Source organism: Sorghum bicolor, chromosome 10 (genome assembly GCF_000003195.3).
Source record: "Sorghum bicolor cultivar BTx623 chromosome 10, Sorghum_bicolor_NCBIv3, whole genome shotgun sequence".
NCBI lineage: Eukaryota > Viridiplantae > Streptophyta > Magnoliopsida > Poales > Poaceae > Sorghum > Sorghum bicolor.
The window spans coordinates 3165725-3188964 of NC_012879.2; the positions used below are offsets into that span (position 1 = coordinate 3165725).

A 23240-nucleotide genomic window follows, 5' to 3' on the forward strand; every position below is an offset into this window, starting at 1 on the left:
TTTTTCTATCTATTCCGAATGAGTTTCTGGTTTTGGGGGGTTTTGAATGAAATGTCTGGTTTTAGTCGATTCGTGCCACTGACTTGTTTTCCTTGGTTTTCTTTTTTCCTTTTTGGTGTCCTAGATGGAGATGGAGTGCACAACCAGGGAGATGATGATTCTTGTGATGCTCCTTCAGGAGGATACACTGATGGTAAATTGAACACACATCTGTTTTCGACAAATTATTATGTTTTGACCAATCGGATTCCTGATTAGATGTTGATTGTTTGATTTGATCAAGATGCAAGTAATCATGTAGTGATTGGGGCTTTGGAACATGGAGATGGAACCGGAGATGGAGGATCTGCTGGAGAGGAAGGTTAGTTCTCTGTGTTTTTGATTTGTCAGACCAGAAACAGTACTATCAGGATTTTAGTGTACTCCTGTAGATATGTAGAGCTTTCAGTTACTTCGCTTTGGCAGACCATAGAGTAACTTCGGATAGTTACTGGTTTAGGGTTTATGGAGGTTTAGGCGTGTATCTACTGACATCTTTTCAGGCTGAAACAGTACTTTCAGGATTCAGTGATGTGTATATTCTAGTAGCTGCTGATCAGCTGATATACTGTCGTATTGAAACGAAGCAATGCTTGAGTGCTAATCTTCTGGCTTTCTATACTTGTAGGATCGAATGGTAAGAAGAGGAGGAGGTACTACTCAGACGATTTAAAGATCTCCATCTACCTGGAGTTGTTGGCAAAGACTGATCCACCAGTGCTGCGTCGTGGAGTTTCACATCAGGTCGCACAAAAATTTGGTGTGCCTCTGAGAGTAGTGCAGTCTGTGTGGCGCAAGGGTCAAGATTATGGTAGTATAGATGGTGTTAAAAACAAGATGCATAAGAACTGTGGTCGCAAGAGAATAGAAATAGATTTTGAAGCCATCAAAGCCGTGCCTCTGAGTGAGCGCACAACCTTTCAGAAACTTGCCAATGCGTTGGGTGTTAAGAAGAGCACACTTCATAGCCGTTTCAAGCAAGGGTATTTTGTCAGGTCTCCGAAGACCTAAAGTTCGGTTTATGTATGTAGTATAGCTTGGATTTTGCTCACTTTCGTGCTCCTTTTTTATGGATGCTCTGTTCTGTTGGTAGGCTAAGAAACTCTTAGTGGCGCTGATATGGCTTTCTTGTTCCTATATGTTGATGCAATTACGTCTTGTCAATTGAACAAGTCTCTCTATGAATTGAAGCAGGCCCATCACACCTAGTATAGCCGATTTGCTTCTCACATAACCTCCCTCGGTTTTGTTGAAGCTAAGTGTGACACCTCCCAATTTATTTTCTGTTGAGGCGCTGATATGGCTTTCTTGTTCCTATATGTTGATGATATTGTTCTTACAGCTTCGTCTAGCTATAAGTTTTCTCCAGTAAATTATATCAGCTCTTCACCGAGAATTCTCATGACAAACATGGTGCTTCTTCATCATTTCTTGGGTGTCACTGTTGAGTGCCGAGATGACGGCTTGTTCCTCTCCAAGCGACAATAGATATTCTGGACCGTGCTGGTACGTGTGACTGCAAGCCTTGTAGCATTCCTGTGGATACTCACTCTAAGCTCACAACTGATGGGGCCTTGGTGCCTAACCCCACCCATTATCGCAGCATAGTTGGGGTCCTTCAGTATCTCACTTTCACTCGCCTGGATATTGCCTATACCGTACAACAGATCTATCGTCACATGCATGACCTATGGGAGCCTCACCTCAGCACAAACATTCGAAATGTCGTATTTCAACAAATTTCCTCGGCAGTAAAGATTGTAAAAAACTTTGTTTCATAACTTCTATTCACTCGAATGCATTTGGTTCTGTTCTAAATTTATCTTCTTTCATGTTCACCATTGCAATGGCAGCAATAAACCCTGGCTGGAGATTGGCCAGCCTAAGTTCCGAAGCTACAGGGTCCAAGCATCAGGATTTTGATGGCACTTCTAATCCCTTTTTTGACATAACGGGTAGCTTGTTTTTCTGTTGATACGCCATGTAGTCTAGTCAGTAATATATCAACATATATAGGCCTTGTTTAGTTCCAAAAAAATTTGTAAAATAGGAATAGTAGCATTTTCGTTTGTATTTGACAAATATTGTCCAATCATAAACTAACTAGGCTCAAAAGATTTGTCTCGTCAATTTCGACCAAACTGTGCAATTAGTTTTTATTTTCGTCTATATTTAATACTCCATGCATGCGTCTAAAGATTTTATGTGACGAGGAATCTAAAAAATTTTGCAAAATTTTCTAGGAACTAAACAAGGCCATAGTATTCTATTTACTTCCTATTTTAGATTTTGGTTGTTAACACTTAACAAGATTGCTTATTGTTAGTGCTTGTTGTTAGCCCCTCTGCATAATTAATTGCAGATATAGCCGTAATAGTTTGAGTGTCTTTTGCATGACAAAGTTTAGGGTATTGTCTGCTTACATCACCAATTCCTTGCCACAAAAATCTGATAACCATTTATCAAGAAACATCAAAAAGATAAACAACAAACTGAAAATAAAAGGCATGTAGATAAACACGACCAAAGAATCAAATTAAGCTCAGTTCGCAACGCATTGGAGCACGCACGCACGCCCACCGTCCTGCGCACACATCGTCGGCGGCCCGCCGCCGGCAACGCGCGAAAAAAAAAAATCGCCGGCGGCCACCTAGGTGCAGGGCTTGGGGAACTGGTAGCCGACATACTTCGCCGTGGCGTTCTCGCACTTGGCCGACGTGCCGCCCTCCCCCTTATACTTGAGGTCCACGTCCTGCAGCACCAGGCCCTGGCACGGCACGCCGCACCTGAGCGTCACCGCAACCGGCGTCGTCGTCGTGCCCTTGATGTTCTTGAACTGGATGTCCTGGAGCGTCACCCCGGACACGTACTGCACGCGACGACGTACGCGAGCAACATTAATTTTTCACAAGCACACATGAGATGGCGTAGTCACCAATGGCATGCGTGCGGCGACATGCATGGCGCGCCACGACGTCGCGCGCACGTACGTACCTTGTGCTCGCAGGTGTAGTAGGGGCAGTACTTCTGGTCGATGATGATGGGGTTCCGGACGTCCACCATGAGCAAGCTCTCGAAGAGCATGTGCGCGGCGCTGCTCTTGGTGGGGGAGTTCTCCCACGTCTTGATGCGGACGCCGTTGTCGGTGCCGGTGAAGACGACGTCGCGGACGCGCACCCGCGTGACGTCGCCCTCGCCGGCGTACCGGCCGAGGCTGCCGACGCTCATGCCGTGGCCAGGGCCGCACCGCACGCGGGCCACGTCCACGCCGTCGTTGCCCTGGCCGATGGAGATGCAGTCGTCGCCCGTGCCGATGCGCGCGTCCGTGATGGACACCCCGGCGCTGCGCTCGATGTGGATGCCGTCCGTGTTGGGGCTGCCGGCCGGCGCGCTGATCCGGAGCCCGCTCATCCGGACGCCCCTCGCCTGCAGCAGCGCCATGTGGAAGAACTTGGGGTTCACCGACGTCACACCCCGCACCGCCGTGTTCCGGGTGTTGACGAACCGCACGCTCTGTAAAAACGGTCGGCGGTGGTGTGCGTGGTGGCTTGTCAGTTGTTGTCAGAGGCCCATGCATCTACCGGAGACGGAGAAGAAGAAGGAGGAGGAGGAGCTAGAAAGGCCCATGAATAATCTTACGGTGGGCAGGACTTTGCAGTCCTTGCGGAAAGGGCACTGGTTGAAGGGCCAGGACGCGGCGCCCTGGCCGTCGATGACGCCGCCGGCGACGGTGAGCCCGGTGACCCAGCCGAACTCGATCCAGTCGTTGCGGAACCGACTCAGGTCCGTGTCAGCCTTGAGTGTCCCCTGCACCGCACATGCATGCACGTAAGAGAGACCGTAACTGCATGCAGATTGCAGACACACACGCACGTACGTACAACACGTCCGGCCAGTTGGTGCTTAACTTGTTGACTAGCTAGCAACTACCGATGGAGTGGAGTGCAAATGTGCAATGCAACTGGTGTGTGGATCGATCGAGGACTTGCCTGCAGCTGGAAGGTCAAGGTGGAGGCGTTGCAGGGGCCGTGGAACTGCACGGGGCCGATGTAGTACGTCCCCGGCGACAGCAGCATCGTCACCGCGCCGGCGGACCCGCACGCCGCCTTCCACGCCGTCATCAGAGGCTGCATATATATATTGCATCAAAATGACATTATTGTTCAGAGTCAGCAGGTTGAGGATGCATGGAGATGGATGAATCGGAGACGAAGAAAGCTTCTCCGGGCGACGACCTTGGTGTCGTCGTCGACGCCGTTTCCCTTGGCCCCGTAGTGCTTGACGTCTACGGTCGTGGTGGCCGCCCCGCCGGCAGACATGAACACCAAGAGCGCGACGATAACGACGACGACAAGGAGCAGCAGCCGCCGCCACGCCATCAGCGGCCTGCTATATATATATGCAGCTACGCCCTTTGCAACCTACGCAGCTCCTTCCTCTCCACGAAACAGCTATAGCGCGCGCCAAGCCTTTGCTCAGCGTCCTTCACCACTAGCCAGTAGCCACCCGCGCCGTCGTTGTCGTCGTCGCTGGCGATCTCGGCGGCGCGGGTGACGGTGCTGGCCGGCCGGCCACGACGCGTCGACGCGAAGGTTGAAGAAGCGGGCCGGCCGGAGAGGAAAGCCGACAGGCGGCGCGCACGGGGGTAAAGGGCTGAGGCTCGCCGGGGCGGGGTACACAGCTGCAGAAGGCGCGGTTCGGCTCGATCGGGGGTCCAAGTCGTCGAATTGAACCGCCCCGCTCGCCCACCTGCCCACGTACGAACGTTGCCCAAGCCAGAGAGACTACAAAATCAAATCCCTTTGCCGCGTACGGCGTTGGAATCCGACACTTTAGGTGTTGTTTAGTTCGCAAAATTTTTTGTTTTTTGGTTACTGTAGCATTTTCGTTTTTATTTGACAAATATTGTCCAATCATGAAGTAATTAGGCTCAAAAGATTCATATCACAAATTACAGATAAACTGTACAATTAGTTTTTATTTTCGTCTATATTTAATGCACCATACATGCGATCAAAAATTCAATGTGACAGAAAATCTTAAAAAATTTTGAGGCCTTAATTTGCTGTGAAGCCGGCCGGCAGCGAACGTGGTGCTGGCGTGGCGGACGTCGAAGAACGCACGTGCACGTGTTCCGTTTAAGAGAGCAGACAGCAATCACACACAATCAAGACTCAAGAGATGATAGTAGATGTGAAACGATTCCCGGCCATGATCAAGATCAGAGTTTCCATTTTCCCGCTGCACGGCCACTGTTGATGTCGTTCGGTCATGGAACACCCGTTGGTTACCTTAGGTTCCTTTCCACAGGTGCCACAAAGGCACGTTTTGCCACAAAGGCACGTTTTGCCACTCACTCCCGTTGGTTTTTATTTTCGTTCTCTTCTACTCCCTCGCGGTTGTTATTCAAAATCTTAAGTTTGACTAGTTATATAAAAAAAATCACTACTACAATCAACCGGTTTCCCTAGAGTTTTTTGTTTTCCCTAGAAAAACGAAAGAAACCCAAGGGGAACTTTCTTTTAGTGTTTGAAAACCGTAGAGAAACTTATATTTCCCTAGGACTTCATTGTTTCATCGGGCTGAAAGTGGCAGGGGCCTACCACGTCAGATTGTTTCCCTAGAGAAACTTGAAAACCGTAGGGATTTTTGTATGGATGCCAAGATAAAAAAATCTGAATCTATCTCTTGTTGTGTATGGTGGGGTCTATTTTAACCTTATCTCTTCAGCTCTCAATCCTCCTCCCATCTATCTATTTCATCTGCCGCACTCTCATTCAAAATTTTCCCAACCACCTCTCTCTCTCTCTCTCTCTCTCTCTCTCTCTCTCTCTCTCTCTCTCTCTCTCTCCCCTATAGATCCAGAGCAACCATGGAGGAGCGGCAGCATGGAACCAACGCTGGATCTAGAGCAACCATGGAGGAGTGGCGGCATGGCACTAACGCCGGTGTCTAGGAAAGGTGGTGTTGCAGTGGACGAGCAGCACATCGGCAACCTCGGTGGTGGAGTGCGACCCTGCTGCTACCATGACGAGGAGGTACATGTTGGAGCCAACGCAGGAGGACGGCCCTTGTGCTACCGCGCGGCGCTTCCCTGCTACCGTCATCCTGCAGCGAGGAGGCTGAGGGGAGATCTAGCGGGAGCTCAGTTCATGGTTAGCATTTTCTTCTCATGGTCTATTTTTTAACCCTTTGTCTCCTTGCTTCATGCTTCATGCTTGATAATCCGATTCTACTTTTTGTGCAGCTGTTGCAGTGATATTGATTTGGATGGCCGCAAATTATTTTGGTGATTTGATGCTGCTGAATAAAGATTTAAAAAATGTAATGTAATAGTAAGGTGTAACATATAGATCTCGATGTACAATTGAATATAAAAGATTACTTTTGTTTGTGATTTGTTTGCTTCGTGAATTTTAGTACATTTGAGATGTGAATTGTTGCACATTTGAGATTATAATAAAGTCATAACTGATACAATTATATTTGGCACTATAAAATGTAATATTAAATATTTAAATAAAGAACTATGCCAATATTTCCCTACCATTCATGTACCCTAGGGAAACTTGCTTTACATGTTGCATACAACACCACGAGGGCATAGTTCCCTACGGTTGAAATTTCCTAGAGAAAGTTTCTTTCCTTAGGGTTTTAATTGAAAACCCTAGGGCACGTTGTCTTTCCCGTCGAAATCCTCCCTAGGGGTCTTTACTTACGAAAAATCCTAAGGAAATCATTTCCCTACTGTTTTTTGAGTGTTTCCCTAGGGTTTCGACACTAGGGAAACTCGTGGATTCTTGTAGTGAATTAGCAATAATATAATTGTATCTCCAGATAAGTCTATGATCAAAGTATACATGCATATTCCATGATCTATGTAATGATGCTTATTCCACATGATAGATATATTAGTTCATCCATTTTGTTATGTATCTAGACATATTATTTATCTAGATATATAGCCAAATAGATATACCAAAAAAAGTCAAAGCGACTTATAATTTGAACAGAGGGAGTATGTACTTGTGTATATATTTGGTCATTCCTTGGAAAACAAGATATGTACTTATTTTAATACGGAGAAAGTATTTGTGGTCAGTATTTTTTTTATCTTGAGGTTTTTTGTTCCCTCTTCTATTGTGATCTGAGTACAAATGTATATGCGCATGTGAATTCTTTCCCTCTTCGATTTGTGATCTGAATATAAGTGTGCTCTGTACAAATCACTTAGAAAGCTTATAGTTCGTTGGATGAAAATTAAATTTGTGCTCCGAATACAATAATATAAATCACTTCGAAAGCCTATGTATAGTTCGTTAAATGAAAAGTAAAGTGTTTGGTTGATGGCCTGAAAATGGCCATTTGAAACTTTCGTTAAATGAAAATTAAAGTGCTTTTTGCTCTAAAAAAATTTAAAGTGTTTTGCCCAATGGCCATTTGGACTTCTTGATGATGATCCCTCAGCTCACAATTCCATAAGAGCTAAGAACTAACGAAATTAATTTGGACTAGTTTTATGCAAATAAGTTACACCTATGCGGAAAATGAACCTACATAAATATGAATAGCTTTTTGTAAATTTTGCACTGTTGGGGAAAACGATCCTAAATTGAAAACCAGACTTTAGGGATCTATTCAGTAAATTATAGCTGGGTCCTAGAGCCACGACTCGCTGGTGTTATTGTTCTAGTGGCACTAACTGTTGGTTCAGTGGCATGATATTCGCGGAAAAGAAAAATGCAATGACAATTGACAATAAGCAAAAAAGGTAACATGGCTCAGAAAATACAGAAGAATTATTTATGCCAAACCAGACTTAGAATATTGCTCCAAATTGTTTCAACAAAATACGTACTGCGTTACGTACTCATAAACACAACCACGACCCCACATTCTGAAGAACAAAACGAAACAATCTAAGATAAACACTGGCAGGCCTCACAGAGCGAAGAAACAACCTAAGAAGATAAGATGGGAAGGCTACACAAAACAAACGACCTAGGATGAAGACTGAAATGACAGACGGCAGGACACTCAAGCAGTTCCCTGGCGATCCGACCAGATCAGATCAGATCACTGACCACCACGGAGGCGGAGGACAAGGTGGAGGGTGGACTCCTTCTGGATGTTGTAGTCGGCCAAGGTGCGGCCATCCTCCAGCTGCTTGCCGGCGAAGATGAGGCGCTGCTGGTCCGGAGGAATGCCCTCCTTGTCCTGGATCTTATTCTTAGCCTTGACATTGTCGATGGTGTCCGAGCTCTCAACCTCGAGGGTGATGCTCTTGCCAGTCAGGGTCTTGACGAAGATCTGCATCTGTTGGATTGAATTGAATTGAATTGAAAGAACCAAATATTAATTGGCAATCCGAATCGATAGAAAGTAGAATGATCTACATCGACAATGAATTTATTAGTATGACAGATAACAAACAATTCAGATGGCATTGCATACTAAGAGTTAGTTACATCTTCTGAACACATGATGAAACTAACTGCTAGTACAACTACATAATAAACAACAATGATGAAAGACAAAGCATTGGACCCGTCAAGTCAAAATCATAAGCTTTGTTAATTATCCTCGTCCAGAAGAAATTACACAAAACGTTGCCCTCAGTATGTCCACTTGCAAATCTGCAGCATGGAATTATTTTTCTTTCACCAAAAGAAAAGACAAAAAAAAAACCGTCTTACGTACATTCGAACAGTCTCCTCTCAACTGAAATCTGTATAAACCACTATTGACTAATAATCTACGAAACATGCACGAAACAATCTAAGCCGATCGGTCAAATAAAGTCGAGATGATTCAATAGTTCGCTTGTACTACTACGTACACATGATCGAATCCACAATTGCGCATCACGATTCATCCTTTTTGGAAACAGTCCTAAAAATCAAACACAAGATAGTCTTAAAAATCAAACACGAAGTGGATCGACAACTCGCTTATACTCCCTCCATCCCAAATTATAAGTCATTACAAGAATATTGGAGAGTCAAAACATCTCAAATTTAACCAAATTTATATGATAAGATAATAACATTTATGATACTAATTAAGCATCATTAGTTCTTTGTTAAGTATATTTTTATAGTATATCCTTTTTGATGTCATAAATTATTGTAATTATTTCTATAATTCTATTCAAACTTAAGATGCTTTGACTCTCTAAAATTTTTAAAATAATTTATAATTTTTGAATGAACGTGATGAAGATGTCGCAACTCGTGAGGAGAGAAAAACGAGATCGGAAACGTCGGGAGACGTCAAAGGGGTGGCAAACTGGCAACCCTAGATATTTATAGGGGGTTAAGTCGTTTGGGAGTTGGGACGGCGCGCGAGATCCACCGGAGCCGATTGTGACCTAAGAAACGGATGGGCCTAGACCCAAGGAGGCAGAAAGAGGCTGTGTCATTGGGCCGATCCTGATCTGGGCCAGATCTGGAAGGCCAGCAAGGGCTGGGCCCAGACCCGTACGAAGAAGACCTCACGCCCGTATAGAGAGGCTCTAGACTAGAAGAGTTTTTTTTTTCGAGACCACGCCGTTGCGCGTTTTTTCATTAAGCAAAAAAAAGCCAAACAAAGTTCTTACAGGAACTTACAGGACTAGAAGAGTCGTGGACGAATTTGATTTGAGGACACTTGCATAGACTCCTTCACCATTTCCCGTCCATTTCTTCGCGTGGTTTCTAGAGTCGCATTTATTTTAATTTGGACTACAGAATCTGGTGCGTTTTATGAGGTCCGCAGTGAGCATCACATCATGGCAATTGCCAATTGGCAAGCAATTTGTCCTTGTTTGGACTTTGGAGGATCTTCCTCACCCTTGTCAAAGAACCCATGCCCGCTTTTGGCAAAGTGTCACGTACGGCGGATTGACCTTAGCAGCCGGCTACGGGAACATGGGCACGTTTCTCGTTCCGGGAACTTCGTCCCGAAACGTGAAACGGAAACATCATGGAACATCGTTCCCAAATACGGTGGAACACGAATCATATATAGGAGCAATTATAGGAACGTCAGTCCCAAGCGACTATGGAACTTCGTGGTGTGTGTGCATACTGCGCCGTGCCTGTCCGTGAGCGGTCAGCGAAAAATCTAGATGGTGATCGACTCATTGGCCTAGACCTGCAATGAGCCTTAAGGTTGGAGTTGGACAGCCCTAAATAAAACAAAAATACAATAGTAAATTATATCACGCTAGGAATCGAACTCATTTGGTTCAAAACAACACGTAAAACTACCTGAGCCAACCACTACGTCCCAAACACGTTCCTTTAAAAAGTGAAACGCGTTCCGCAACTTAAAGGAACGAGACGAAGCTATATACCCCCTACGTTCCATAGTTTATGAGAATGTCGTACCGCGTACCACGTTTCCGTACCACGTACTCTATGTTCCGAGAACTTGGCTGCTAAGGGATTGATCCTAGATTTGTTCTAAATATAGGGGTGCCAATATCCAACGAAAAAGTTCGTTATCGTAGATCCGATAAGGCCCTGTTTAGATTGGAGATGAAAATTTTTTGGGTGTCACATCGGATATGTCGGAAGGATGTCGGGAGGGGTTTTTAGAAACTAATAAAAAAACAAATTACATAGCTCGTCAGGAAACTGCAAGACAAATCTATTAAGTATAATTAATCTATCATTAGCACATATGGGTTACTGTAGCACTTAAGGCTAATCATGGAGCAACTAGGCTTAAAAGATTCGTCTCTCGATTTTCAACCAAACTGTGTAATTAGTTTATTTTTTTTATATACATTTAATATTCCATGCATGTGTCCAAAGATTCGATGGGATGGATGAAAAAATGTTGGACGGGGAACTAAACAGGGCCTAAGAGAATGATCTTTTTTCTCTCTCTCTCTTTTGCCTTGGACTGGAATATAATTAATAATAATTAACTCTGAAGAGAAGAGATCAGTCGAATAACCTACACCTAAAGAACCAGTACGAGTGGATCCAAACGTCAAAGACAAACAAAGTTGCCAGCAAAAGCTACACCAATGTAATGCATGACGATCAAAAAGAAAAAGAAGACATGTCCAAAAAAAACTCCTGTGTTTCCTTGGATTGTATCGACAAAAATGGACAAAACTGGACCAGATCGATCGATGCGAGAGGATACGTAGGCGCACACGACACGACACGCACCTCCGTCCGCGCCATGCCGCCACATGGTCACATACCTCATACGCGGCCCACACAGGCAGCTGGCTGGGGAGTTGCTGTTCTGACGGCTGAGGGCTGAGGCCCCCAGCTCCGGCCTCTCCGACTGGGACTGGCAACGACTCACATGCGACTGGTAGTATCCTGCATCTGCATCACGTCTGCCGGATCAGGCGCGCCGAACCCGAGCCTTGCGGCGGTGGCCGGCTTGAGCACGGCGTCCGGGTCCGCGTCCACGGCGTCGGCAAGCCGTGGCCACAGCCTGGCGGTGATCAGCCACGACCCGTCCTCCACCGGGCTCCGCGCCACCGTCATGGCCGCGGAACCCAGCCGGCCCGGCCGAATCCACGGGATCACCAGCCGCGGCCGCCCGAACCCGAAGTCTCCCTCCACGTGGAACGGCACGAACGACGAGACCACCAGCGCCGGGCTCCCCGTGCCCGTGCCCACCACCTCCGTCCACTTGCCGCCGCCCTCCCGGTCCCGGAACACCCCCTTGCGCGCCTCCATCCAGTCCACCAGCTCCTCGTACCGCTCCGACCGGAACACCTCCGCGATGGCCTCGCCCGCCATCGCCGCCACGTCGGCCAGCGGCGACGACGACACCGCCTCCACGTCCACCTCCCGCGACGCGTACGTCAACACGTTGCCGAGGTACCGCCGCACGGTGCCCGCGTCGTACCTGGCGCCGTCCAGGCGCCGCCTGCCGTCGACGAGCCACGCCATGCGGCAGCGCGCGTCGAGCCCGCCCACGGCCGCGGCGAGCAGCTTCCACACGTGCGCCGACAGCGCCTCGAGCCGCGTGGCGCGGCGCGCGCGGGTGCTGGCCGCGGCGCGGAGCCGGTCCACGTCCGCGGCGGACACCACGTAGTTGCGGCGCACGAGCGTGGCCGTGAGGAGGGAGCTCGGGAGGCTCGCCGGCGCGTACCGCGTGAACTCGGCGTCCAGCGACGGGCTGTACCGCGGCGGGTCACGCGGCCGGAAGAGCGAGGCCCGCTCGTGGTGCGGCTCCCACGAGAGCAGGCGGCCGCCGGTGCGGAGCAGCTCGGACCACGCGTTGGGCAGCGCCGTCAGGCCGTGGCCGTCCACGAGCAGGTGGTCGGTGGCCCACGACAGCGCGAACCCGCCGCACGCGAACCGGACCAGCTGCAGCGACAGCGCGAGGCCCTGCTGGAACGGCACCGCGATGCGGCCCAGCGAGCGGTCGGCGTCGGCGAAGTCGACGTCCGCGAGCCTCACCCCAGCAGCGTGCGCCACCACGAGCTCCGCGCCGGCGTTGTCGCAGGCGATCTCGGGCGCGCCGGTGTCGGCGTTGGCGACGATGCGGCCGGCGAAGGGGAAGAACCGGGAGAGGAACGCGGGCAAGGCGGCCCGCGTGGCAGCGACCACGGCGGGGAAGCCCGCGGCCGGGGCGGGGTACACGGCGATGAGGTAGATGTGGAAGGAGCCGAGGATGAGGTCGAGGTTGGAGGGCTGGAGTACCGCGGGGAAGCCACGCGGCGGGTCGGACGCCCGCACCAGCGTCCGTGAGGTGACCGCGACGTCGACGCGCTCGGCTGGCATTCCGGCGGGCAGGAACGAGCACTGTGGCCTCGGAGAGAGGGGAACGGGCCCCTGTTGCTGTTGTGGCGGTGGAGACATGAATGAACGCAAGAAAGCGCACGCGAAGAAATGGTTTTGGAACTTGGGACCTGGAAGCAAGCAAGCACTTCGAGGCTTTGAAGGAGATCGGAAGCATTCGTCGCAGTTGGCAGTTTGGACTTGGCGGGAGGCGGGCCAGGTGGCGGAGAGTGGAGAATACCATCCGTGCACGGGTGTGTAGTGTATAGGCCTTGTTTAGATACACCCAAAACCCCAAGACTTTACAAGATTCTACATCACATCGAATCTTGTGGCACATGTATGAAACATTAAATATAGATAAAAAATAACTAATTACATACTTTACCTGTAAATTACGAGATGAATCTTTTAAGCCTAGTTGCTCTATGATTGAATAATGTTTGTCAAATAAAAACGAAACTGCTACAGTGTCAAAATCCAAAAAGTTTTTAGATCTAAACAAAGCCATGTGGGACTACAGATGCCGCTGCCGCATTTCAGAGGAGACTTCGCACCCGTACCATTGTACGCAGGGTGCTGAGCTCTGACCTGTAAAGGCCAGACAGAAGGGCCACATCAATAGCGACAGCAATTCTAACCACGACAGTTGCATAGCTACCGGACATGATATAGCCTAATGTAGCCAAAATCAAACAATTGAGGTCTTGTTTAGTTCAACCTGAAAACCAAAAAGTTTTCAAGATTCCCCGTCACATCGAATCTTATGGCACATGCATAAAACATTAAATATAGACGAAAACAAAAATCAATTACACAGTTTAGCTGGAAATCACGAGACGAATCTTTTGATCCTAGTTAGTCCATGATTGAATAATATTTGTCACAAACAAAAGAAAGTGCTACAGTACCGAAAACTTTTTAATTTTCGAAACTAAATGAGTTTCTCTTTGAAGCGAGGACCCAACATTTGGTTACCTTTTCATGGCAAATGCAAAACAATCTTCAAAATTCAAAAAGTGAACACCACGGAAATGGTAAACCAATGCCAAAACCAATGTACTCCCAAACCCAAATGAGAGACATTAACTTGTACTCTATCCATACTCATAAAGAAAGTTATTTAGAACAATGACACAATCTTCAAAGCCTAACTTTGACTCCTTATTTTTATAAAAAAAACGAGTATATTTTTATGCAAGTATTTTTCAAGACAAATCTATTCATACAGTTTTTATATTTTTAAATTCAACAACTTAAAAGCTTATCATGATTTATATTTCCAATGTTTAACTAAAACTTTGGCCAAAATGACTTTCTTTATGGGTATGAAGAGAGTACTTGGCCTGTGAAGGCCAGAAAAGGACCCTCTTCGAGTCTTCGGCCACATCCATATACCGTGTACGGTTCTGAACCTTTCGACAATACCGGGCGATCAGAAAACAAAAACTACTCGTAGCCAGGACGGAACCGGAATTGATCACCAACTGTCTTCTGTCGAGACAGTGCAACATTTTGACTTCCCTTCATCATAGGCAGAGACCTGAATTCTGACCCCATGTTGGATCCACGTAAAATTCTATTTTAAGGTGCCGTAGACATCATGCCTGATGATAGCAGTTTCCAAACAGGGATGTTTCTATACAGGTAAATACTCTGTATTTTACAATGCTATAGAGGACAATTAGCACCGTTCTCGATTCTCTTGCTTGGATTAATAAAGCAACTAAGCAAGCTACATGCAGTTACATGTGCAGGTATGCCTACTGATACCTTCAGGAAGACAGGAGATTTACGGTCCAGCAGCTTAGCTTTTCCTCATCTTTGACCTTGCATACCTGTTGCTAGAGTTAAAGGAAACAAGGACATATAACGACGCCTCATGTCAAGCCAATGAAATAAATTGTACTGTACAGTGCACTGTGATAAACCAGGAGAATTTTCGACTATGACACATCAATGGAGAATGGCAGCAGCAATTCTAGCCACCTCCATTGCATAGCAACCGGACATGATATTTTGAGCCTAGCATACCAAAAATCAAACAATTGTGTTTCTCTTTGAAGTGAGGACCAAACATTTGGTTACCATTTCATGGCAAATGCAAAACGATCTTGAAAACTCAAAAAGTGAAACACCACGTAAATGGCAAACCAATACCAAAACCAATGTAATCCGAAACCCAAATGAGATAATTAACTTGCACTACCTCTGTCTAAAGTTTGACTAAATATTTAGATAATAATATTAACATCTACGACACCAAATTAGTACTAAAATATATATAATGACAAATCTAATGATACTCATTTTGATATTAAATATTGATATTTTTAATATATAGTTAGCCTAGTTAGCCAAACTCAAGATACTTTAACATGATATTGTGCTCTAATTGCATTCTTTTCTTGATGGAGGGATCACTATGAGATTCTGAAACCGAAAAGAGATAAATTAACGTGTATTATGAGATGCCTTTGGTACTCCTGTCTTTTCCGATAAAAAACTTACGGCAGAGCATTTGACATCCTTTCAATAGAGGAAAAAGGATACCTTATGCTACTGACACATATACAGCAAACAAACAGAAATATTGCAACAAAAGCAAGTAATTTTGAGGATACTCAATGTGCAATCCATCGCTATCAGAAGAAGCCAATACAGTGCCTTGGAGGCTGTTCATAGCAGCTGTAGACGATTCAATATCCTGCATATTGCAACTGCCTGCCTCAGGCTCTCGGTAAAAATAAATAAAAGGTGAAAAAAATATGGTGAAATAATGAGGCATCGCTCTAAGAAAAAAATGCATCCCTTCTAGCCTTTTAAAAATATGGTGCTTGTTTATTCATGCTAATAGAACCAGCATTTCACATTGGCTTAAACTTAATAACAGATCTTCAGAAACTTCACTAACTGGGAGTAACATGCAAGGAAAAAATGTGGATACATCCTTCATTTTTATTTTTTAGACCACAGAACAGCAGTACATCAAGTCACCAGCTAAATTAATAAAGGTATAGGTAGGTATACCGTAAAATCAGCAAAAGCAACAGGCATTCCACCACGGCGACGCATTTTAAGGACATCAAACCCAGGTTCCCTGACAGTTTAGAACAACAATGATCAGTTTCATTACTATTCACCACGTCACAAGCAAATTAGAAGAATTCACACATCATACTTGGATAAAACTTCATTTAGTTCGTCCTTTGTGCATGTGTCCCCCAAATTTGCAATAAAGAGAGTAGAGCAAGGTGGTATATCATTCGAAGATTTATCTCGTCCATCCTACACCAAACAGGCCATATTATATCAAGCTTTATACGTGTCGAGCAAGCTTTAAACAAGAAACAAAAGAACTTGTACAAAAATCCACCCACTAGTTTGATTGGTGGATAAGTCAAGGTACTAGATGATTCTTCAGACAAGACATGGAATATCCACATTTCAAGAATAGTTTGGCAAGGGTTATCTAGGTACTATTAAAATTAGTAGACCCTACAGGCACAAACGCATGTTGTTCAAGTAACAATCTAATGAAAAATTGACAGCTACTTACAATGTTTCATAGGCTTACAGCACTGTGTGCTACTTTTAGTTATTACAACTATGATGTAGGTATTAACTATGTGAAGTGAAACCATAACAATAAACTCACATTTGAGAGAGATTTCCCATTCTGCTTCTTGTGCCTTGGTTGATCACTGTCCATTAAAAGGAAACATAATTAGTGATATAAACCACTAAAAGACCCATGAAAAGCTGATAACACAAGAGAAACAGCTTTGGTATTTTATTAAGATAAATACAAAGAAAGATATCGTCTCCAACTATGTCTAATATGAGTGTGTCAACCTCTGATCCGCAGGCAATTCATTCTTATCACTGGAATTTTCATTTTCTGTGCCTGATGGCTCATCTGATTCTCCATCACCTACATGTTTGGTGCCAACAAAAATGTGCAGGTGAGGTATGATATGATTAATTATAGTGCCTTCGGAAATCCTAGACTGCATTTGTTATTAAAAGAGTGAGAAAGTTGCCGCCCCCTAATTAGGTGCTATGTCAATCTTAATTCAGTCCTAGTTACAATGTATAATCAACATGAAAATTTTCATAATAAAAACGATGGACGAGGTTCCATCAAAGTCATGAACAACCTGAAATTTCAATATGACAAAGGAAAAGGTAAATACAAATCTGGTTTGAATTAGAAATTCTAGATAGTTCCAACCTGGATTATATATCAATAGGCTAGCATTATATATTTTCCAAAGAGAGGCACACCTGAATTTCATTACCGTAAATAACAAAGTTACGGAGTTTCTAATCGCACCATTATGATTGGATAGTTGTAAATGTGTATTATTAAGATTTGTCCATGCCCCAGTTGTTGGAGTATGTGTGTAACAGGCCCATGTGGCTAGGCCCATGAGGCCCATGTATCCCTAATTATATGGCACCCTGGTTAGGGTTAGCCCAACTAATGAGAAACCCTGACCAGGCGGCCTTGGCGCACTCCTTCAGCACCATGGCCCTGACACCTCCAGTCGGGCCGGAGTGGGTCGCCGACTCTGGGGCTACTTACCACACCACTCCTAACCCCGGTATACTTTCTTCCTGTCACCTCTGTGGGTGCTGCCGGCCCCCATGGTTCCTTTCGTCTTCCTGATGTTCTTGTTGCTCCTTCTATGGTTCACAATCTTCTTTCTATTCGTCGTTTTACAGCTGACAACTCTTGTTCTGTGGAGTTTGACTCTTCTGGTCTTACTGTGAAGGATTTGGCTTCCCGGCGTCCTCTGCTCCGATGTGACAGCACGGGGCCCCTTTACACTCTTCGCTTTCCGGCTTCTGCCTCGCCTCCTTCGCCGGTTTTGTCAGCTGCCTTCACCACCACTACCTCCACTACTTGGCACCGGCGTCTCGGCCATCCTGGACGTGATGCTTTGATGCAGCTTAGTCGTAGTTCCGATATTCGATGTACTCGGGCTCACGATGAGCATTTGTGTCATGCGTGCCAACTGGGCCGTCATGTTCGTCTTCCTTTTTTTAGTTCTTCTTCTCATGCGGCCCGCATTTTTGATCTTGTACATTGTGACTTATGGACCTCTCCTGTCATCAGTATTTCTGGATACAAGTACTATCTTGTGGTGGTGGATGATTATTCTCATTATTCCTGGACTTTTCCTTTACGTGCAAAGTCTGATGCTTTCCCCGCGCTTGTCCACTTTTTCGCTTGGGTGTCCACACAGTTCGGCCTCACTATCAAGGCTGTCCAGTGTGACAATGGTCGGGAGTTCGACAACTCCACCTCCCGCGCCTTCTTTCTCTCACACGGTGTCCAGCTGCGCATGTCTTGCCCGTATACCTCCTCTCAAAACGGCAAGGCTGAGCGCATGATTCACACCACCAACGACACCGTGCGCACTCTCCTGCTCCAGGCCTCTCTTCCTGCTCGCTTCTGGGCCGAGAGCTTGCACACCTCCACTTACCTCCTTAACCGCCTTCCTTCCGCTGCTTGTCCAGCTCCCACACCCCACCACGCTCTCTTTGGTACCCCTCCTCGCTATGATCACCTTCGAGTCTTTGGGTGTGCGTGTTACCCCAACACCACCGCCACCGCTCCTCACAAGCTGGCACCCCGTTCGACTCTCTGTGTCTTCCTTGGGTACTCCCCGGATCACAAGGGGTATCGATGCTACGACCTTACCTCTCGTCGAGTCCTCATATCTCGCCATGTGGTGTTCGACGAGTCGATCTTCCCCTTTTCCACCACTACCACTCCTGCTTCCACCTCGGAGCATGACCTCTCCTCTGTGTTTCCTACTGACCCGGTGGTCGAGCCACCTTTTCCGGTGTTTCCTGCAGGTACTGCTACGTCGCCTGTCGTCCGTGACACCTCGGGGCCTCTACCCTGCCCGGGTCCCGAGGTGTCACCTTCCGGCCCGGCCCCTGCGCCTGACGCGGGTCCCGGGTCGGCACCTTCGACACCGGCCCCACCGGTACGCTTCGCCCAGCCGGTGCGTGTCTACCAGCGACGTGCTCCCGACGTGGGGTCGGTACCTTCGACACCAGCCCCACCGGCACGTTTCGCCCAGCCGGTGCGCGTCTACCAGCGACGTGCCCGGCTGGCGCCGCTGCCTCCGGCGGCGCCGGTGGCCCCCTCTTCGCCGGGGTCACCTGCGCCATCGGCGACGTCTTCCCCGCCGGCGACACCGACCCCGCCGCCGCGGCACCCTGCTACTCGGGCCGTGACGCCGGTGTACCACCCACCGCTCCTTCACCGACACCCGCGTCATGTTCACCCGATGGTGACGCGACACGCGGCTGGGACCCTGCAGCCCCGGGCTCTTGCGGCGATGCCTGGGGACTCGCAGGTCTCACCGGTACCCTCTTCCGTCCGCGAGGCCTTGCTGGACCCTCACTGGCGCCGCGCGATGGAAGAGGAGTACGCGGCACTCCTCGCCAACCAGACATGGGATCTGGTGCCACGACCGCCGGCCTCCAACATCGTCACCGGCAAGTGGATCTGGACCCACAAGCGTCGGGCTGACGGCACCCTTGAGCGGTACAAGGCTCGTTGGGTTCTCCGGGGCTTCACTCAGCGGCCCGGTGTCGACTACGACGAGACCTTCAGCCCGGTGGTGAAGCCGGCCACCGTCCGCACGGTGCTCTCGCTGGCTCTCACGCGCGGGTGGCCCGTGCATCAGCTGGACGTCAAGAATGCTTTCCTGCATGGCGTTCTTACTGAGACAGTCTACTGCAGTCAGCCGGCGGGGTTTGTTGACTCTTCTTGTCCAGACATGGTGTGTCGGCTCAAGAAGTCTCTCTACGGCCTCAAGCAGGCCCCCCGGGCGTGGAACCATCGATTTGCTGCTTTTCTGCTGACTCTGGGGTTTGTGGAGGCCAAGTCAGACACCTCTTTGTTCATCTATCACTATGGGGCTGAGACTGCATATCTGTTGCTCTATGTTGATGACATTGTCCTTACAGCCTCCAGTGAATCCCTCCTTCGACGGATCATCGCATCACTGCAGCAGGAGTTCGCTATGAAGGATCTGGGTCAGCTCCACCACTTCCTCGGGGTCACTGTTGAGCCTCACCCTGCTGGATTACTCCTTCACCAGCGGCAGTACACTCTTGACATCCTGGAGAGAGCTGGGATGACTGACTGCAAGCCCTGCTCCACTCCGGTTGACACACAGGGCAAGCTATCGGAGGCTGAGGGTACCCCAGTGACAGATCCCACTGCATATCGGAGTCTTGTCGGGGCACTTCAGTACCTCACCTTCACCCGGCCGGATATCACCTATGCAGTTCAGCAGATCTGTCTTCATATGCATGATCCCCGGGAGCCACACCTCACCGCTCTCAAGCGGATCCTTCGCTACCTCCGCGGCTCCGTCGACTTCGGTCTCCTCCTCCACCGACGGTCGTCCTCCACCGAGCTCGTCGTCTACACTGACGCCGACTGGGCCGGGTGTCCGGACACCCGCCGCTCCACCTCCGGCTACGCCGTCTTCCTAGGCGGCAACCTGGTGTCTTGGTCGTCCAAGCGCCAGCCGGTCGTCTCCCGCTCCAGTGCCGAGGCGGAGTACCGCGCTGTCGCCAACGGCGTGGCTGAGGCTTCCTGGCTCCGGCAGCTCCTCGCCGAGCTCCACAGCCCTCTCTCCCGGAGCGCACTGGTCTACTGCGACAACGTCAGTGCGGTGTACCTCTCCACCAACCCTGTGCAGCACCAGAGGACCAAGCATGTGGAGATCGATCTACACTTCGTTCGGGACCGGGTCGCTGTCGGCGATGTTCGGGTCCTCCATGTCCCGACCACCTCCCAGTTCGCCGACATCTTCACCAAGGGCCTCCCGTCCTCGACCTTCGCCGAGTTCCGCTCCAGCCTCAACATCACCAGTGGCTAGTTGTGTCTGTGGGGGGTCTCGTGTGTGTGATTCTTTTCGAGTCCAGTCTGCAACTCCGCTGCGCCGGTAGTTCAGACTGCGGGGGGGTGTTGGAGTATGTGTGTAACAGGCCCATGTGGCTAGGCCCATGAGGCCCATGTATCCCTAATTATATGGCACCCTGGTTAGGGTTAGCCCAACTAATGAGAAACCCTAATTCTAACACCAGTAACAAGATTAGAATGTTGCCACTGGATTAAGGGCTTGAACCATAAGTTAAGCACCATTTCATGTAACCTCATTTAACAAAACCAAAAGTAATTCATAAAGATATCAAGTAATAATGCTGACCATTATCATCATTGGCTCCATCCTCGTCTCCCCCCCATACTTCCTCGTCAACTTCATCACCGACATTCTCATCAGCATTTCCTTCTGTTTTGTTAGTCCGTTTGTCAATAACTCGGTAGACTTCGCCACCTAATGAAAAACTACCATCAATGATTAGAGTCAACATAGTCACTTGATAACATTAAATATCATGTTAACATTAAATGACGATCAAGGCAGGCAGGGAACTCTAATAATATTATGGAACTTTTTAATGGCATAGAAGACACCTCCACGAGGTCTACGTGAAGTTGATTTAGCTAGCTCAATGTGCAAACGGTAACCAGTCTCCGGATCAAAAATTGTTCCCTGAAATGGATCAAAATATTAGATCAGTTACAATAGCACTCAAGCCTGAATAAATATAGCTACAAAGTAATAAGAGTTATGAATTTGTAGGCTAATTTCTGTCTACTAATGCATACGTTAAACTTGTGCTTTACATGCTATAAATAAAATAAAAGTTTACATGTTGGTTAGGCTTGACATGGATAGATATTCTTTTAGTTGGCATTTCTGATAACCCAAGTTGGTTTTTCGCTATGTGTAGCCAGGGCAATTTTTCTCATAGAATTTGTATTGACTCGCTACACTACTGGTAAATGGCCAAGAAAAATCTGGACATGATTTTGGACATGCCTATGGACATCAAATCAATGTTGTTACACAAGATGTGGATTTAAATAATAAGTAACACAGCAATTGAATTGAAGGTGCTAGAGCCACACAATACTAAGACAGAATAATTCATTAATCATTAGTAGGCTTAGGTGGCGAATATGATAACACAGTAGCTTCCAAGTTCCTCTGACCATGTAGCTGTGATCTGTGCAATGTTCCATTATTTGTATCTGGCAGGATGAATGGTAAAACTATCTAATTCTAATGAGTCAGCGACATGAACTAGTCCACAAAGCGCCAATGATGCCTCAGTAGTGCTAAAATGCAAATTGCTAATGCTTAAGCTTAGTAGACTTCAATCCTCAAATTTCTACTCAGTCAGATCATGTGCCAAGTTCACATAATGCAGAACAATGACCACATAGTTAGGTGAGATGCTTGATTTACAGGAGAATTCAGTTTATTTATCCACATCACCGCCCCGGGGCATGCTGTTGAGCAGATATAAAATGCAGAAGGAATTAGATTATTATTGTCCCCTGTCTTTACAGCACTAGTAACAAGGTTGAAGACAACCAACTTCATGGTTGACAGTTATGGAGCCAGGTACACTACAGTACAGGTATACAGCACGATCATTTGGCTTACATTTAAGGAAGTCATTGCCGACAGGGCCGCCTCATGGGTGAAGAACGTCACAAAAGCAACCACCTGCGGCATAAGAATTCAGAAATTCAGTGAACATAACAACATCATTGCATCGTCGATGTACACATCCATACAGAGGCAGAATTTGCATCAGACTATCTTCTCTCCTCGCTATATCAATCCGGGTTGGGCTCACAGAAGAGACAGACAGATGGTGGCCTGGTGGGTTTAGCCTAGCGAAGTAGCACGGGGCAGGAGCCAAGGGGCAAGGGCGATAGGCGGAGGGAGACAGACCTGGTTGGCGCGGCCGGTGTACTCGAGGAGGCAGTGGTCGAAGGCGGGGCGGTGGGAGAAGAGGTTGTGGATCTCGCGGGGCTTCACGTCGTCGGGGAGCCCCGCGACGAAGAGCGTGAGCACGCCCTGCCGCTGCGGGTCCGGGTGCGGCGCATACACGTAGTAGGGGTCCACCGCCGCCGCCGCCGCGTGGGGGAGACGATGGGAGAGGCTCATCTTCGGCGCGCCGCGACGGAGGAGGCAGCCTCGACTCGGCACGGGCGGGGGCGGGGGCGGCGGGCGTGCTCCCTCTTCCTCTTCTGCTCGGTTCACTGCTGCCGACCGGGACTGCTTGCGGAGTTGCCTTCCGCACCGGGCCGGTGCGCGTGTCGTTTTGAACCGCAACTGCTGCGTGTCGTTTTGGAAAGCGGAAAAAAAGGATTTGTTTCTGTGTTTTTTTCCTAGAAATTGAACTGATTTATGTGAAAGTGTCTATTTGGAACACGGAAGAAATTGTTGTTTCTATATGATTTTTTTTTTTGCGTCAAGCTGAACTGATTTTGTGTCTGCGTAATTCATATATGGCATGTTTAGAACATAGGAATTTCACATGGATCAGTTTAATTTCCTATGA

At 47.8% G+C, this 23240-nt stretch overlaps 5 protein-coding genes across 5 annotated transcripts; all 5 read right to left on the reverse strand.

Annotated features, from left to right (window-relative positions):
* Window positions 2422-3610, reverse strand: LOC110431410 (exopolygalacturonase-like). The gene is made up of 2 exons (XM_021450513.1): window positions 3034-3610; window positions 2422-2908 (listed from the first exon to the last, which is right to left on the reverse strand). Exons 1-2 carry the CDS (start codon window positions 3478-3480, stop codon window positions 2690-2692), a joined length of 666 nt encoding a protein of 221 aa, XP_021306188.1. The 5' UTR covers window positions 3481-3610; the 3' UTR covers window positions 2422-2689.
* Window positions 3601-4418, reverse strand: LOC8071325 (exopolygalacturonase). Its single transcript, XM_021449286.1, has 3 exons — window positions 4275-4418; window positions 4029-4166; window positions 3601-3846 (listed from the first exon to the last, which is right to left on the reverse strand). Exons 1-3 carry the CDS (start codon window positions 4416-4418, stop codon window positions 3601-3603), a joined length of 528 nt encoding a protein of 175 aa, XP_021304961.1.
* Window positions 7829-11334, reverse strand: LOC8068793 (ubiquitin). The gene is made up of 2 exons (XM_002437798.2): window positions 11205-11334; window positions 7829-8355 (listed from the first exon to the last, which is right to left on the reverse strand). Exons 1-2 carry the CDS (start codon window positions 11217-11219, stop codon window positions 8116-8118), a joined length of 255 nt encoding a protein of 84 aa, XP_002437843.2. The 5' UTR covers window positions 11220-11334; the 3' UTR covers window positions 7829-8115.
* Window positions 10938-13125, reverse strand: LOC110431033 (anthranilate N-benzoyltransferase protein 1-like). Its single transcript, XM_021449546.1, has one exon. The coding sequence runs from the start codon at window positions 12858-12860 to the stop codon at window positions 11343-11345; it is 1518 nt and encodes a 505-aa protein (XP_021305221.1). The 5' UTR covers window positions 12861-13125; the 3' UTR covers window positions 10938-11342.
* On the reverse strand, window positions 14256-22991 carry LOC8068794. Its single transcript, XM_021449547.1, has 10 exons — window positions 22628-22991; window positions 22334-22396; window positions 21295-21373; window positions 21026-21154; window positions 16635-16713; window positions 16438-16483; window positions 15961-16067; window positions 15810-15879; window positions 15404-15486; window positions 14256-14617 (listed from the first exon to the last, which is right to left on the reverse strand). The coding sequence occupies exons 1-10, from the start codon at window positions 22841-22843 to the stop codon at window positions 14587-14589; spliced, it is 903 nt and encodes a 300-aa protein (XP_021305222.1). The 5' UTR covers window positions 22844-22991; the 3' UTR covers window positions 14256-14586.

What these genes read in the sequence shown, in the direction of transcription:
- LOC110431410 (XM_021450513.1), bottom strand. Translation starts at nt 3,480, where the DNA reads ATGGCGCTGCTGCAGGCGAGGGGCGTCCGGATGAGCGGGCTCCGGATC. An exon ending in ACTACACCTGCGAGCACAAG is followed by an intron (nt 2,909 to 3,033) that starts GTACGTACGTGC and finishes CGTCGCGTGCAG; the next exon opens with TACGTGTCCGGGGTGACGCT.
- LOC8071325 (XM_021449286.1), bottom strand. Translation starts at nt 4,418, where the DNA reads ATGGCGTGGCGGCGGCTGCTGCTCCTTGTCGTCGTCGTTATCGTCGCG. An exon ending in GCGTCGACGACGACACCAAG is followed by an intron (nt 4,167 to 4,274) that starts GTCGTCGCCCGG and finishes ATATATATGCAG; the next exon opens with CCTCTGATGACGGCGTGGAA. An exon ending in CCTTGACCTTCCAGCTGCAG is followed by an intron (nt 3,847 to 4,028) that starts GCAAGTCCTCGA and finishes TGTGCGGTGCAG; the next exon opens with GGGACACTCAAGGCTGACAC.
- LOC110431033 (XM_021449546.1), bottom strand. Translation starts at nt 12,860, where the DNA reads ATGTCTCCACCGCCACAACAGCAACAGGGGCCCGTTCCCCTCTCTCCG.
- LOC8068794 (XM_021449547.1), bottom strand. Translation starts at nt 22,843, where the DNA reads ATGAGCCTCTCCCATCGTCTCCCCCACGCGGCGGCGGCGGCGGTGGAC. An exon ending in ACACCGGCCGCGCCAACCAG is followed by an intron (nt 22,397 to 22,627) that starts GTCTGTCTCCCT and finishes CTTATGCCGCAG; the next exon opens with GTGGTTGCTTTTGTGACGTT. An exon ending in ATGGGAAATCTCTCTCAAAT is followed by an intron (nt 16,068 to 16,437) that starts GTGAGTTTATTG and finishes TGTTTGGTGTAG; the next exon opens with GATGGACGAGATAAATCTTC.